Raw genomic sequence first — 14,609 nt, 5'->3', positions numbered from 1 at the left:
CCTGACGGCAGCCCTAAACAAGAGACCCTTAACCTGACCTATGTCAATCTATTCTTGAGAATTGCCGATCAATTAAGGGTAGATCGTGAAAACAACCCTGTCGCCGTACGGTGCACATGGCTTCTACATGGTGCCATCATGTGTAGGGCCGCATGGGTGTTGCCCGCTACATCATTGGAATTGGCCTTTAGCAAGTTATCCTATACAGAAATTTGTATGATCAGCATAGTTGCCAGAAAGTGCCATTTTAAAATTTCTCAATGCGTACAAAAAGAGCCCCCACCCCGCCACTTCCACACTTTGTCATTTCCCTCTCTTTTTTTTCCTCTTACCCGGCTTTGAACTGTCAAAAACTGACTGTTTATTTTCCGTTTTCACTCCTTTGGTTTTCCTTTGTTTCGTTGGGGTTTCCGGGTTTTTATTTTCTTATAGACGTTCTTTTTTTTTTTTCCTTCTCTATGCACGATTCATTTTTTCCCTTGATGACATTCTTCCCTTGATGACATTCTTTGGATTTTTCATTTTCTCAACTCCAAAGAAATGCAACTCTCAAATGTACTCAGACTCGTCGCTATCGTGGCTGTCGGCGCCCCCGCGCTAGCCAAGCCCGTCAGCATCCCAGACGAGACCAGCCTCGCTGCCCGCAACGTCGACCCTGCACACGGAGACGCCGCGCCCGTTACCGAACCCGTGAGCAGGGATCCCATCGAAGTTGCCCAGGAAGACGAGGAGGAGGTGAAGGAGGAGGAGAAGAAGCCCGAGGTCGTGGCACGCGACGTCAAAACCAGCAGTAGCAGCAGCAGCAGCACCCCAGCCCCAGCACAGCCCGAAAACCACGTCCGACGTGGCTTGTTCAGCTTTGCCAGCAAGCTTGCGATCCCAGGACCCGTGGGCCTTGCCCTCAAGGGCGGCGCGCTACTGCAAAACGGACTCAAGCTGGCCCGGTTAGGAAAGGGCGCACGAGTCGCCAAGGCCGCTACGGTGCCCAAGACAGCTGCCATGCGTGGGGGAAGCTTCTTCCGCAGACCGATGCTGCGCAGACCAATGCTGCGCAGACCAATGATGGGCGGACCGCCGATGCGGGGAGGCTTACCGCCCGGTGCACCACCGCCGGGCGCAATGATGCGAGGAGGAGTTCCGCCACCCGGAGGCATGGCACCGGGGGCAATGATGCGAGGAGGAGTCCCACCACCCGGAGGAGGCATGGCACCAGGGACGATGATGCGCTCGGGACCGTTGCGCAGACCAATGATGCGCGAAGGCCCAATGAACCCGCAGACGGCCGTCACGGGCGCAGCAGCAATGGCACCGGGAGCCGCCGGCCAGGGCGTCGGCCAGGGGGCAGCGGGCTCCGCGGCGGCGATGGGGGGCCAGGGGGCGGGTGGTGGAATGGGCGGACCGATCGCGGCTGGCATGGCGGGAGGCGGCTTCCTGGGCGGTGCGGCCGCCGGAGCCACCCTGGCCGGCAGCATGGGCATCGGAATCCCGATGAACGCCGGCAACTGTCACTGCCTGCCGCCCATGGGGCGCTCGTCAATGAGGCTTCCGCAAATGGGGCGTCGAGACCTCGAGAACCTCAAGCGCCGGCAGATGGAGGGCCAAGGCGAAGGCGGAGGCCAAGAAGGAGGAGGAGAGTGCCCGCCCTGTCCTGAGGGCCACAGTCGCTTCTCCCTGTTCCCTCATGGTCAACAGGGCGGCGGCATGCTCCAACAAGCTCAACAGGGCGGTGGTATGCCCCCGATGCCCTTTAGGCCACAACAGCCTGGGATGATGTGAGGGGTTTTCGACTCGGGTGGCGGTTTCTTCTCTTTCTTTTCCTTCTTCTTCTTCTTCTTCCTTCTCTTCTATTCTCTCCTTCTCCTAGTTTTTTTTTTGTTTTGCAGGTTGAGCGCTGTCCAAGATCACTTGTGCGCTTTTGTTGGTGGATTGACTGGTTGGTCTTTTTATCAATCTGACACTGCTACTGGAAACTAGCGAGCGATCTGGTTTGGAATGACTCAAGGCAACATGGCCTTAACGTTCAAAATCTGCTTTTATTTTTTATTTCCTTCACTTTTTTCTTTCTTCTTCTGTTTTGCTTGCCTTTGAACATATAGATCTGCGATCACGATCTGAGATCACGGAAAGAAGATTCAGCGCAAGGCTTTGCTGCCTTCAGGTGCTTCGCCTAGCTCGGTATCTACCTATTAAATAAGTACGGTAGTTGGTCCAGCACCTCACGGTGCCGAGAGTAATGAACACAAAACCTCTATCTGTTTGTGCCGTTTATTCCAGAAAAATACGCTCAGCTCACTACGGAGGTTTCAAGCAAGGTAGTCGTGCCATGCTAAAGCGACATTTTTAACTAACATTCCAGGATTCAACCCTAACTTGAAACAAACAAGCTTGGCGCAGAAAGATGCGCACCAGGAGCTGCCATGGAAACGCTCGTTATGAAAATGCGTTCAATTCGCTGTGCGCTATGTACAAAAGTTACAGAACCCGCTCCCCAAAAAAAAAAAAAAAAAAAAAATGCAAACAACAAAAGCAAACTTGCAGGCTGATTCCATCAAGCCAGTGTACTCTCCCTGGAGTTTTATATACATGGCCGTACCCAGGGCCTAATCAGAGCCTGCTCATCGACAATCTCGACAACTGCCTCTGGGGCTTTTCAACCGCTGCGGGGCGGCGGGTTGGGAACCATGGTGCACTGGTTGCCGTAGCACCGGTAGCTGCAGCCGAATCCGCGGTCACGGTCGCAAGTCTGGCGGGCCTCGATGGGAGCAGCGTCCCCGGAGTCGGCCTCTGCCTCTGCAACCTCGATTGTCTCGTTGACCTCGTCGCGCTTGGCAGTCTTTGCGCGGGGAGGAGGAATGGCCACCCAGCCGCACTTGTTGGTGCCCGGGTAGCAGCGCTGAGTGCATCCGAATCCCTCATCGGCGCAGCGCGAATCCCGGCGGGCTTCGAGCCGGGGGGCCTCGGCGACCTCGACGGTCTCGTCGATCTGCACAGCCTCTTCACGCTTGGCCGCTTTGGGGCGCGGAGGAGGAATGGCCACCCAGCCGCACTTGTTGGTGCCCGGGTAGCAGAGCTGAGTGCAGCCGAATCCCTCGTCGGCGCAGCGCGAATCCCGGCGGGCCTCGAGCTTTGGTTCCTCGGCGGCGGTGGTGCTCAATGGGGCGGCGAGGGTGCCGGCCGCCAGAAGGACGACCATGAGCTGGCTGATGGTGGCGAAGGAGGTCTGCATGTTTGCGGATTTTTGTTTGCGGGGATTCGGAAAAAAAGGAAGAACGATATTTTTGGCCGAGAACAAAAACAGACTGACAAATGTGAGATGACTTGCACCAAGGAAATGAAGAAAAAAAGCAGAAAGAAAACAGGAAAAAAAGGAAACGGACTGCAAAATACAGACTGTAGAAAATCTATGTCCAGAGGAGGATGAAGATAAAAACCGAAAATGTCGACAAGTACGGCTGACGATGCCAATATTTATATTAATCTGCTTTCTGTTCCCGACGAACCATCTCGTCTCTGCCTGGCACCGACCCATACTGCCGTCAAAAAGACCAGACGACAGGAGTTCTCGCCATGCAACACCACCAAATGCAATCATTTGGCCATGCAAAATCTTGGCCATCAAAACTACTTCCTCTTTGGCCATTTTCGAAACCAGGAGCACGATCCGGACCGCAATTGACGGGCGGGCTGAGTGGCTCAATTGTGGCCCCCCGTCGGACGCATCTGGCATTTCGTCGGCTATTCTGCGGGGAATCCAACACTGCGGTGAGCCTGTCACTTTTTTTTTTTTTTTGCTTTGAGCCCCGAGACAAAAATAGAGATTTGGTTTAAGCTTTTGCTCAAATGGGCAGTTGAAGTGCGACGAGGACTCCACACTAGGATATGCGCCCCCAAAACAGTGCGAAAGAAATAGAGTAGATAATTCCGGGTTCCGTGCCAACAACTACTTGGCATGTTGGATAATGTGCTAATAATAAGCACCAGTATCTTGCAAGCTTGGTCGATCGCACAAGGGGGAAAATACATACAGTATGGACGGTACAAAGTCTCACGGCAGTTTTTGATCCATACTGATCTGGTGATCCTCACGCACTTGACCAGTATCGGCGCAGGTGCAATCAGATCTTCCTGAGCTGTCAGGTTTCCGCTAAAAAGTTGTATATTCTATCATTCATTACCAAAACAACACACTTTACGCCCTTAATAGCTAAGGTAGGTAGCCAACCCAGCACACTCCTGGAAGACGCTTCAAAAAGACCTCAGACCTTGGACCATTTCGACTCTCCGCCGGAACCCTCGTCTGCCCCGGTCGGCGTGGGCGGCGCATAAATGACATGCTCTGCACTGGCCGACGCCGGAGCCACGGCCCTCTCGCCGTCCAAAAAGCCTTCGCGGCCCTCGTTGGCGAGCCACTCAAAAGAGGCCGCGCCGGCAAGAGCGGCACACTCGTCGGGCAGGACCCTGGGCTTGAAGAAGAACTGCAGGCAGACCATGTAGACGACGGCCGAGGCCACAAAGGTCAGCTGCCAGCCCATCATGTACATGTACTTTGCGGCCTGGCTGACCATCTGCGGCTGGTACTGGCCCACGAGCCCCGGCAGGCCCATGACGACGCCGCTGACCCACGAGAAGACGGCCACCCAGTTGACGCCGGACCAGAACCAGTACAGCCCGCCCCTGCGGGCGTGGAACATGGATGGGACGTGGAGGTTGCCCTTGCGGTTGAAGAAGTAGTCGACGATGATGATCTGTTGTGTGGTTTTCATCTTGTGTCAGTGGAGATCAAACTCCAACCTCGCAGGGGATTGATTCATGATTATTCGGACAAAAAAAAAGACCAAAGAGGTGAGAGACTTACGGCACACAGCGGAGCCATGAAGATGTTGTAGCTGCCAAGAAATGACAGAAACGCCTCTGCGCCGGCAATGAGCTTCCACGGCACGACGGCGACACCCAGGATGGCACACAGGATCTGACCCCTCTTGATGGTGAGCCACCTGGGGAAGAGGCCAGTCATGTCAGCGCCAAAGGGGATGGAGTTGCAGCCGAGGTTGGTGGCAAAGACGGCAAACAGGAAGCTCAAGGAGACGAAGAAGACACCGGCGCGCGCGCCGGGGGTCCAGTAGTGATCCAGGATGGCGTCCAGCAGGTCCCAGGGGTTCCAGTAGGCCTCGCCCCACTTGCCCTGGATGGAGGTGGTGGAGGCCAGGCCGAGGAAGAAGACGAGGACCTGGCCGAAAAAGACGCAGACGCCCTGCAGCAGGCCGGCGTTGCGCGGCTTCTGGACGTAGCGGGCCAGGTCGGGCTGGTTGACCAGCATGGGCGACAGCGAGCCCATGATGACGTTGATGCCGCTCATGATGGCCCAGCCGAGCGGGGTGCTGGAGGCGGCCTCGTGGCCGTCGGCGTTGGCCTTGTTGATGTCGGCGACGCCGGTGCCGCTGGCCATGCACCAGCCAAACAGGCCCAGGCAGGCGATGGGCATGACGACGCCCTTGACGGTGAAGATGTAGTGGATCTTGGTCGGGTGCACCCAGGTGAAGGGGAACTTGAGCAGCCACACCAGGAAGAAGGCGAGCAGCTGCTTCGAGGTGACGTCGGCGCCGTCGGGGAGCCGGTTGGGCCACTGGTGCCACGAGTCGCCGAATATGCAGCGGAAGCACACGCTGAGCAGGTTGCCGCCGTAAAAGGTCTGGATGCCGAACCAGACGATGCAGACCACCGCCCGGATGAAGACGAAGAAGTAGGCTCCGTACATGCCGACGACGGAACGGGCGAGGACGGGGCTGAGAAGGGGGGAGATGGGATGTTGGTAAGTGTGTCTCTCTGTCTGGTGTCTCTCTGTCTGGTGAATGAAAAAATATCGAGGAAAGCATGTCGTGAGACACAGTAGACACTCACTATCCAATGTGGTATTTTGCACCAGGACGCGCCATGGCGACGACAACGACAGACGCCAAAAGGGCTCCGAGGATGCACGAGATGAAAGCCTGCTGCCAGGTCAGGCCCACCACGATGAGCGCGGCCGCCACGTTCCAACCCGTGATGCCAAACATGGTGGAGAACCAGTACATTGGCAGGTTGAACCAAGTCCAGGTCCGCTGCTCCGGTGGCGTCGGCTCCAGGTCCATGTTTGACCAGCCCGGGTCGCCGAGGGGAGGACGTCCATCTTCGGTGCCGACGGGCGCCTCCAGCCAGGAGACGAACGTCTCTTTGGACTGAAAGGGGGCCTTGACGGCCGTGAGGCTCGGTGTTGTGATCCGAGCCATTTGCTGTGTGGAGGGTTTTGTTCACGCACTAGTCTAATACAAGGGAGTAAATCTCGGAGTAATTATGCCCTCAGTCAAAGAAGCCGATGTCCACGCAGATCTCCCCGTCGGACGAGGCAAGTGGTTGGATGCCGGCTCCTTAATATCATTTACAAGCTTATATTTAAATCAACGACATGACTGCGGTTTGATAGTGGCCCCCTGGTTAAGTTGTAAGTAGGCTAGACTAGACCAGACTAGTTCTAGTAATTACCTATAATACCACGAAAAAATAGATAGCAACCATGTATCGGATTGTTTGCAACCGACAAAAGTTAATTGGCTGCTATCGAAAAGCATCCGAGGTCGACCAAGGCCCGAGTACCAGATGGCAAGACATTTGTTCAATCTGCCCAGGCCTTGGCCCAGTCAGATTCCCTGGGTACCTTGTGGCTTCATGGGGGGAAAAATGGATATCACTCTATCCCCAAGCTGGAGAGGCAAAGCACCATGTGGGGACGACAGCTGCTGCTTATCTCGACGACGACGATATCGGCCAATTGGAGCCGTAAGCGTTGTCGGCCTTCTCCTCATTTTGGGGGGCCAGCCCGCTCCCCAGAAGTGGAGTAAATAACAAGCATCCAACGCTGCAGATCAGAGATAGCATGGATTGACTTATCAGTGCCGAGATGACGGGTGCAACTGTGCAGCTGTGCAACATAGTCAGCCACACCTTATTTCCTCGTTGCATCATTTGGATGCTGCGGGTGAGAATATTCCGTCATTTAGCAGAGTGACACACAGCCCTTTCTGGCCGACTGTATCCCGATTGTCCTTTTCGTCATGATGGATTGGAACATTGTGGCACCACTCAACGGAGAATGGACCCTAGATTGTCCCCCAGATACCGGCTCCAACTCGGTGGGACCGGCCAGCGAGAGTAGCACGAGGAAGCAGCCCCGGGTTGCCTTGGCCTGCAAGCGTTGCAAGCGGAGGAAACAGAGGGTATGCCCAGCACGGACAAAGGGCCCCTATCGACGACTAGGTAACTATGTGAATGCATGCTGATGAATGAATACAACAGTGCGATGGCGTTCATCCAGTGTGCAGGTCGTGCGAAAAAGCAAAAGTGCCTTGTATATACGAACGTCCCGTGCGGCCTCAGTATCCAGGGGGAAAGTCACTGTGAGTGGAGCTGCCTGACCATGTGCATTGCTTGGGCTACAAGCAAGCCAATCCAAGAAAGCAAAACCTAACTCAATCCACCTTTCTCCAGCTACATTGCGGCACTGGAAGAGCGCATCGCCTTTCTGGAATCCCGCCTACCCGGTTTCGCAGAAGACCACTTTGTCGCTGCTCCACCAGCACCAGCACTAGCACCAGCACCAGCACCGGCATCCCTCGCGGATCCAAACCCGCCACCTCATGCGGGCTCGACGATCAGCCCGATAGCCGTGCCGGATCGTGGCGTCGAGGATGGCTACCGAGAAAAAGCCCCCGAGTCTCCCGCGTTTCGGCGCAGGAGCCGGCAGGACCCACTGATCGGCTCCTTTTCCGACGCCGAGTCTTCGTCGCTGGTGGACGGGGTGGCATACCTATCCCTCCGGGCTTCCGGGAGCGGCGATGCCGACACGGAGCCGTGCTACCTAGGCTCCACCTCGGGCGCCACCATCGCGCGGATGCTGCAGGCGTCCATCTTTGACAGCTCCAGGGGCCGGCGGGCCATCTTTGGGACGGGCGAGTACCTGGCGGCGGCAGACTACGACCAGACCCCCGCCATGCCCCCGAGCCCCACGAGCCCAGCTTCGGTGGTCATTGGGACGGCGGCGGCGTTTCCTGGTCGCGAGGCGGCGGGGATGCTGTTTGACGTGTTTTTCGACAGGCTCCATACCCACTGGCCGATCCTGGACAGGAGGCTCTACACCCATCTTTTCGAGAAGCAGTACGAGCAGGGGGAGCTCTCGATCCAGCAGCGCGGCGTCATGCATCTGATCTACGCCATCTCGTCACGCTTCCTCCAGCTGACCAACAAGCCGAGCGGCGTGCATCCAGAGACGCATCTCAAGGCCGCCATCCAGCACATGGACTACATCCTGGAGCAGCACAACCTCGGGACGGTGCAGTTCCTGCTGCTGCTTGCGCTGCATGGCCAGAGATCACCATACGGGGCCGGGTCCTGGTCGCAGGTTCGACACGCAGTGACCCTCTGCATCGAGCTGGGATTCCACCGCCGCCGACGCACCGCTCCTCTGCCCAGCAACAACAGCAGTCCCAGGGCGGTCGAGATGCGGTGCCGCGTCTTTTGGGCCGCCTACTGCCTCGACCGGCTGACCAGCGGCGTGCTGGGCCGCCCCTTCGCCATTGACGACAGGGAGATCGACGCCGAGCTCCCGAGCCCAGACCCGGACCTGCGCGACCTGACGGCCACGCCGTCGAGCGGATCGCCCCTGACGTGGTCCAACGTGCTGCCGTTTATCCACATCGTCAAGCTGCACCGCATCCAGTCCCGCATCCACAGCCGCATCTACCGCGTCAACCGGCAGGAATCCCCCACGCCGGCCGACCTGGCCGCCGAGATATCCTCGCTGCAGGGCGAGCTGGACGAGTGGCGGGTCCGCGTGCCGCACCCGCCGCCGAAGCGGAGCACGGTGGACGGCGGGGCGCCCTCGTCGCCCGGCTGGATGTACGACCCGGAGAGCCAGCACCACGACAGCCGGGACTTTTTCGAGCTGCAGTACCACAAGTCGGTGCTGCTGCTGCTGACGGCGCTGCTGCCGACGCTGGACCCGCACGCCGACCCCCGCTTCCGCGCCGTCGCCCACTCCGCCGCCAGCGTGTGCGCCGCCTACCGCCGCCTCGAGCGCCAGCGCACCCTCAGCTACACCATGCTGGCCCTGCACTCGTGCTTCGTCGCCGGCCTGACCCTGGTCTACTGCGTCTGGCGCGGTGGGCGCCGCCTGCTCGGCTACGAGGCCCTCGAGGCCACGCGCGCCTGCTCCCAGAGCCTGGCCATTTTTGGGGAGAAGTGGCCCGGCGCCGTCAAGTATAGGGATGTGTTTGATGCGCTGTCGGGGAGTCTGCTGCGGGTCATGATGACGGAGGATGGGGGCTTTGGTGTAGGAGGAGGAGGAGGTGGAGAGAGGCTGCGGCTGGACTCGAGGGACCTGTGCCTGCCAGAGGATGAGGTCGTGGGCATGGACAGCGTGCTGTCGGATGCGGTGCGGAATGCCTTTATGGAGGTTGACGAGGAGGCACCGGGGGGCGCCGAGGTGTGGCAAATGTTTAACGAGATGGTTCAGGGGGATTGAATTGACGCTTTTACGCTGGTTATATTATCAACTAAAAATCGTTCTGTTTAACCACTTTCTAGACTAGTCCAGGTCTCAAGCCAGCTGTCCCTTCTTGTATGGGAACTGCTCCTTAAAGGCCTCGGCAATCTCGGTCCTCGTCGCCACCCAGACGCCCTCTTTGCTCGTAATGTACTCTACAAAATTCTTGAGCGCCGTGAACCTTCCCGGCCTGCCAATGATGCGACAGTGCAGACCGATCGTCATCATCTTTGGCATGCCCTCGCCCCCCTCCTCGTACAGCACATCAAACGCGTTCTTGAGGTGGTTCTCAAAGCCCTCGGTGTCGCGGAACCCCGCGCCCGCCGACAGGAACTTGAAGTCGTTGCAGTCGTACGAGTAGGGCACCATCAGGCACCCCTTGGGCTCGGCCTTGTCCCGCTCCATGGGCAGGTCCGTCCAGTACGGCACGTCGTCGGCGTAGGCGTCGCTGGCCCAGACCAGCTCCTCGCCCAGCTCCTCGTAGACGGCGGGCACCAGGCTCCTGCTGTGCGGCGAGGGGCGGCCGTAGTACCAGCCGCGGGGCGCATAGCCCGTCAGCTTCTTGAGGGACAGCACGGCCTTTTTGATGTACTCGCGCTCGCGGTCGACGGGGAAGTCGTGGTAGTCGATCCAGCGGTAGGCGTGCGACGCGACGTCGTGGCCGCCCTCGACGCACCGCTCCGCCACCGCCGGGTTGTGCTCCAGCGCCTGCGCCACCGCGTACAGCGTGAACTTGAGCCCGTGCTTCTCAAACAGCCGGAACATGCGCCAGAACCCCACCCGGCTGCCGTACTCGTACTCCGACTCCACGCTGTAGTCGCGCTCGTTGATGCGAGGGTGAGCCGCTGCGTGCTCGCGCAGGTTGGGCTCGGCTATGCCGTCGCCGGTCAGGACCGAGCGCTCTGCACCCTGTTGGGAGTTGTGTCAGTGGCAATACTTTGAGGGAGTGTGGCCTCAGGGGGGACCGACCTCTTCATAGTTGATGACAAAGGAGACGGCAATCTTGGCATTGTTGGGCCATTTGAGAGTCAGGCCCTTCTCGCCGTAGCCTTGAAAGTTGCGATCAAACGCGTAGTCGGGGTGGCCATGGTATTGTTCAGGCATTGTACTGTATTGAGACTAAGATGTCCAATATATGTGAAAGAATAGGTGAATTTCCTGCAAGACAAGACGGGTATTTGAATGATGCGGGGATACACTCGCTTTTGCAATGATGCAAAGATTAAAGGGAAGAAATAGTCAAACAGGTCTAATCTAGTGATAAACAAGACATTCACAACACCTCAAACCAGACGCAAGCAGCAGAAATCCAAGTACAAATACAAATACAAATATAAATACAAATACAAATACAAATACGAATACCTCCATCGTCATCGGAAGATTGATACAAGCGTCCCGAAAAAGGGTGACCAACATCTTATCGGGATGCGATATGAGTGGGCCTCCGTAGTCGATTCCCCCTCATGCGTTACATCGCCGAAGCGCTTTCCGCCTATCGGATGGGTTGATATCACTTTGTTATCCGCACTCTTGTCATCGGGAGTTGCTATCTATCTTCGGGTTGTGCAATGCCGTTGACCGGTCGGGGGGTTGTCGATCTATGTACATGCACGCCAAGCTCCCCCGCGTCCGGTTTCAAATCGAGTAAATAATTCGGCATCTTGGATCTGTCAGACATCTATCTTATCCGGAGACGGCGTCACATAATTCTGTCTCGACTTGCGCGAATCGTCACCCACATATGGATCTTGTTGTTGGCAATTTTACTTGGTGTTGAACAACAAGAAATTAATTCCTAGAAACCATCCCCTCACAAATTCAAATATCAGTCACAGACACAGCTATTCAATTCAAAAACCCTCACCCGCTCATCATGCAGCTTGAGCCATATCGCTTGACGGCATCCGAGACCCTAGAAAAGGTCCGCGCCGGCGAGCTCACAGTGGAGAGATATGCGCAGTCGCTGCTCGACAGGATCAAAGACCGCGACGATGCCGTGCAAGCCTGGGCGTACCTAGAGCCCGAGCAGGTCCTATCCCAAGCCCGGGATCTGGACCGCATCCCCCCCGAGAGCCGCGGCCCGCTGCACGGCGTGGCCATCGGCGTCAAAGACATCTTCTACACCAAGGACATGCCCACGCAGCACAACTCGCCCATCTACGCCAACGACGCGCCGGCCGTCGACTCGGGCCCCGTCGCCATCCTCCGCCAGGCCGGAGCCCTCATCGTCGGCAAGACCACCACCACCGAGTTCGCCGCCACCGTCGCCGGCACCAAGACCCGCAACCCGCACGACCCCGCCCGCACCCCCGGCGGCTCGTCCTCGGGCAGCGGCGCCGCCGTCGGCGACATGCAGGCCGCGCTCGCCCTCGGCACCCAGACCGGCGGGAGCACCATCCGCCCGGGCTCCTTCAACGGCATCTACGCCTACAAGCCCACCTGGAACGCCGTCAGCCGCGAGGGCCAAAAGATCTACTCGCTGATCCTCGACACCCTCGGCGTCTACGCGCGCTGCGTCGCCGACCTGCAGCTCCTGGCCGACGTGCTCGGCATCCGTGACGACGACGATCCCCGGCCTCCCTTTGCCGGCGTCCAGGGCGCCAGGTTCGCCATCCTCAAGACCGTCGTCTGGCCGCAGGCCGGCCCGGGGACCCAGGCCGCCATGCAAAAGGCCGCAGACCTGCTCCGGGCGCACGGCGCAGCCGCCGTCGACGAGATATCGCTGCCGGCGGACCTGGACGCGCTGCCCGAGTGGCACCGCGTCGTCATCACCAGCGACGGGCGCAGCGCGTTCCGGCCCGAGTACGCGGGGGCGCGGGACCAGCTGTCGCCCTACCTGGTCGATCAGGTCGAGAACGCGGCGGCCATCACGAGGCGGCAGCAGCTGGCGGCCTTTGACGCCATCGCGGCGGCCAGGCCGCGCGTCGATGAGATTCTTGCAGGGTACGACGCCGTCGTCGTGCCGAGCGTGCCGGACGAGGCGCCGACGGGGCTGGAGAGCACCGGCAGCGCGGCCTTTTGCGTCATCTGGACGGCGCTGCACACGCCCGTGGTCAATATCCCGGGCTTCATGGGGGAGAATGGTATGCCCATTGGGTTGTCGCTGGTTGCTCCTCGTTACCAGGACAGGCGGCTGCTGTCGGTGTGTGAGGCGGTTGGTAGGATATTTGAGGCCGAGGGAGGGTGGAAGTCTGGATTATGATAGATACAATTTTATTCAAATGAGGTTAATAATGGAGTTTGTGCTCACTTAAATACAGACCGCTCTCTTACTCCCTTTAGCGTCATAGTTTTGTTTTTCATGGTTAGCGGACACAGCGACACCTCATATCTGATACTCACTACACTAGTATTCCAAGAGTCACCCTTCAGAATGACCTTGTGCTACTAGACTGGCATGGTAATGGGTTGATCAGGCCCGGTATTAGTGTCAGACGGCTTTAGTCCCGAGGACTCAGCCAAGAGTGGGCGTGGCCAAAGAAGACACTGATTCGTCATCCAAGTCGTAGTGTACTTGAAGGCTAATCGATGCGCATTTGTTTTGAGAGGATAAGAAAAGCCCCGATATCTTGGTTGAACTGCCATGTCCTCGAGACGCTCCGCTCTGACGAGTAACATCTGAACGTGAGCTTGAGATCTGGCAGCCTGGAACACTTACTCTTCACTCCAGAGGCCCCATTCTTTGTAGAACTGTATCCCAGATAACTCTGAGGGCTCTCAGCTTGGGAGTAATATCATGCCTTCTGTAAGTAAAAGAGCGGCTCGAAGGACACGTATCGCGACATGTGTATCCCATGACGAACAATCTTGTCTGACGAAAAAGTCACTTCTTGATGAAGCCCTTCAAAGCGCCATATGCTACCCAGACCAAAAGAGAAACCAAATGTGAAAGAGACGATACCCCAGCCCGATACCGTCATATTTGGATGTGTAACGGACGCTTTTCTGCAGTTGAAAGGCCGTAGTTGGCTTCGAGCCATGTTTGAAACCAAATTAACCCCGCGCACAACGAAACAACATCCAGAGGATTAGTGAATACGGTGTAGCTGTCACTGCGCAGTGTTTGCTGACTGTATCTTTTTTTGTAGTTTTGGCCCCATTTCCCACCCGAATTACTCCCAAAATCTGGCTGAAAATTTCGGCGTTTTGGGAAAGAATCAGCTAATATTCCGCTAGAGACTGGCAGACTCATCATCTTTAGCCAACAAGAGGAGACAAACAAAGCTCCAGGAGAAATCGACAAATTTCTGGGCAGTGAGAGACTTGGACAATTCCCAAACCCTGACATCGGCGTAAACTCGATCCACATGCTTGATGGATTTTTTGCCGAACCAGCCAACGCTCCATCCCGGCCATGCCTGCTTGGGGATCCGGGAACCTGAGAACGTTGTCATGGTCGAGCCAGGTTGGGCCTCCGAGGCCACGTTGGTGCCATGATAAACCAAGAAGCAATAGATAGTGACTGACCTGCACCCAGAAACCGGTATGTCTGATAAGAATAATAGAAATACACCGATGGATCTGGAATTAGATCACACTCAGCATAGAGACTCTGAAAACCCAAAATTCGAATCGCGGCGTGTACCACGTAAAACTTGAAGGTGGAGCACCCCGTAGGGTTGTGTCAGCGCACAACCACCCAAAACATCAAAAATACCAAAACACCAAAAAAACATCACCACATCACTTGCGTGATGCTGTTACAATGGAGACACCAAGAATCGAACTCGGGACCTCTTCCAATCAAGGCAACTTGATGCTGCTAAGGAAGCATTATACCACTAAACCATATCCCCGTATGATGAGTGGCCTCATCATTGGTTGATGGGGGCCGCTCCACAGGTGGAGGCTATAACCGCCAGGTGGACATGCAAAAGCATCCAGCGTAAAATCAAACACATGGTTGCGGGCCCGAAAAGGGCCACAAGAACCTCGGCTGCAGGCCTTCAGTCCCGAAAAAAAAAGGGGTGCCGTCGCGGAACCCCATCAGCCCTCTGGGGGCACGACTTGTGTCACCTCCGTCGAGGAAGGA

General features: G+C 57.1%; 6 protein-coding genes and 1 non-coding gene across 7 annotated transcripts; 3 read left to right on the top strand and 4 right to left on the bottom strand.

Annotated features, from left to right (window-relative positions):
• Positions 1-540: 540 nt before the first annotated feature.
• MGG_05832 (uncharacterized protein) lies at positions 541-1,776 on the top strand (the record flags this gene model as incomplete). Its single annotated transcript, XM_003711611.1, has 1 exon — positions 541-1,776. One exon carries the CDS (start codon positions 541-543, stop codon positions 1,774-1,776), a length of 1,236 nt encoding a protein of 411 aa, XP_003711659.1.
• Positions 1,777-2,650: 874 nt separating this feature from the next.
• On the bottom strand, positions 2,651-3,226 carry MGG_05831 (uncharacterized protein; the record flags this gene model as incomplete). The annotated part of the gene is made up of 1 exon (XM_003711610.1): positions 2,651-3,226. One exon carries the CDS (start codon positions 3,224-3,226, stop codon positions 2,651-2,653), a length of 576 nt encoding a protein of 191 aa, XP_003711658.1.
• A 1,030-nt stretch (positions 3,227-4,256) lies between these two features.
• On the bottom strand, positions 4,257-6,266 carry MGG_05830 (allantoin transporter; the record flags this gene model as incomplete). The annotated part of the gene is made up of 3 exons (XM_003711609.1): positions 4,257-4,745; positions 4,856-5,783; positions 5,899-6,266. 3 exons carry the CDS (start codon positions 6,264-6,266, stop codon positions 4,257-4,259), a joined length of 1,785 nt encoding a protein of 594 aa, XP_003711657.1.
• Positions 6,267-7,193: 927 nt separating this feature from the next.
• On the top strand, positions 7,194-9,553 carry MGG_05829 (uncharacterized protein; the record flags this gene model as incomplete). The annotated part of the gene is made up of 3 exons (XM_003711608.1): positions 7,194-7,250; positions 7,330-7,430; positions 7,522-9,553. The coding sequence occupies exon 3, from the start codon at positions 7,925-7,927 to the stop codon at positions 9,551-9,553; it is 1,629 nt and encodes a 542-aa protein (XP_003711656.1). The 5' UTR covers positions 7,194-7,250; positions 7,330-7,430; positions 7,522-7,924.
• A 75-nt stretch (positions 9,554-9,628) lies between these two features.
• MGG_05828 (chitin deacetylase 1) lies at positions 9,629-10,783 on the bottom strand (the record flags this gene model as incomplete). The annotated part of the gene is made up of 2 exons (XM_003711607.1): positions 10,544-10,783; positions 9,629-10,483 (listed from the first exon to the last, which is right to left on the bottom strand). The coding sequence occupies exons 1-2, from the start codon at positions 10,676-10,678 to the stop codon at positions 9,629-9,631; spliced, it is 990 nt and encodes a 329-aa protein (XP_003711655.1). The 5' UTR covers positions 10,679-10,783.
• Positions 10,784-11,450: 667 nt separating this feature from the next.
• Positions 11,451-12,779, top strand: MGG_05827 (glutamyl-tRNA(Gln) amidotransferase subunit A; the record flags this gene model as incomplete). Its single annotated transcript, XM_003711606.1, has 1 exon — positions 11,451-12,779. One exon carries the CDS (start codon positions 11,451-11,453, stop codon positions 12,777-12,779), a length of 1,329 nt encoding a protein of 442 aa, XP_003711654.1.
• Positions 12,780-14,283: 1,504 nt separating this feature from the next.
• Positions 14,284-14,373, bottom strand: MGG_20130. The gene has a single exon. It is a non-coding gene; the product is annotated as a tRNA-Ala (tRNA).
• Positions 14,374-14,609: the final 236 nt, after the last annotated feature.

Source organism: Pyricularia oryzae, chromosome 3, assembly GCF_000002495.2.
Source record: "Pyricularia oryzae 70-15 chromosome 3, whole genome shotgun sequence".
Taxonomy (NCBI): domain Eukaryota; kingdom Fungi; phylum Ascomycota; class Sordariomycetes; order Magnaporthales; family Pyriculariaceae; genus Pyricularia; species Pyricularia oryzae.
The sequence above is the reverse complement of the archived record's forward strand: the minus strand, read 5'-3'. Positions and strand labels throughout refer to the sequence as shown.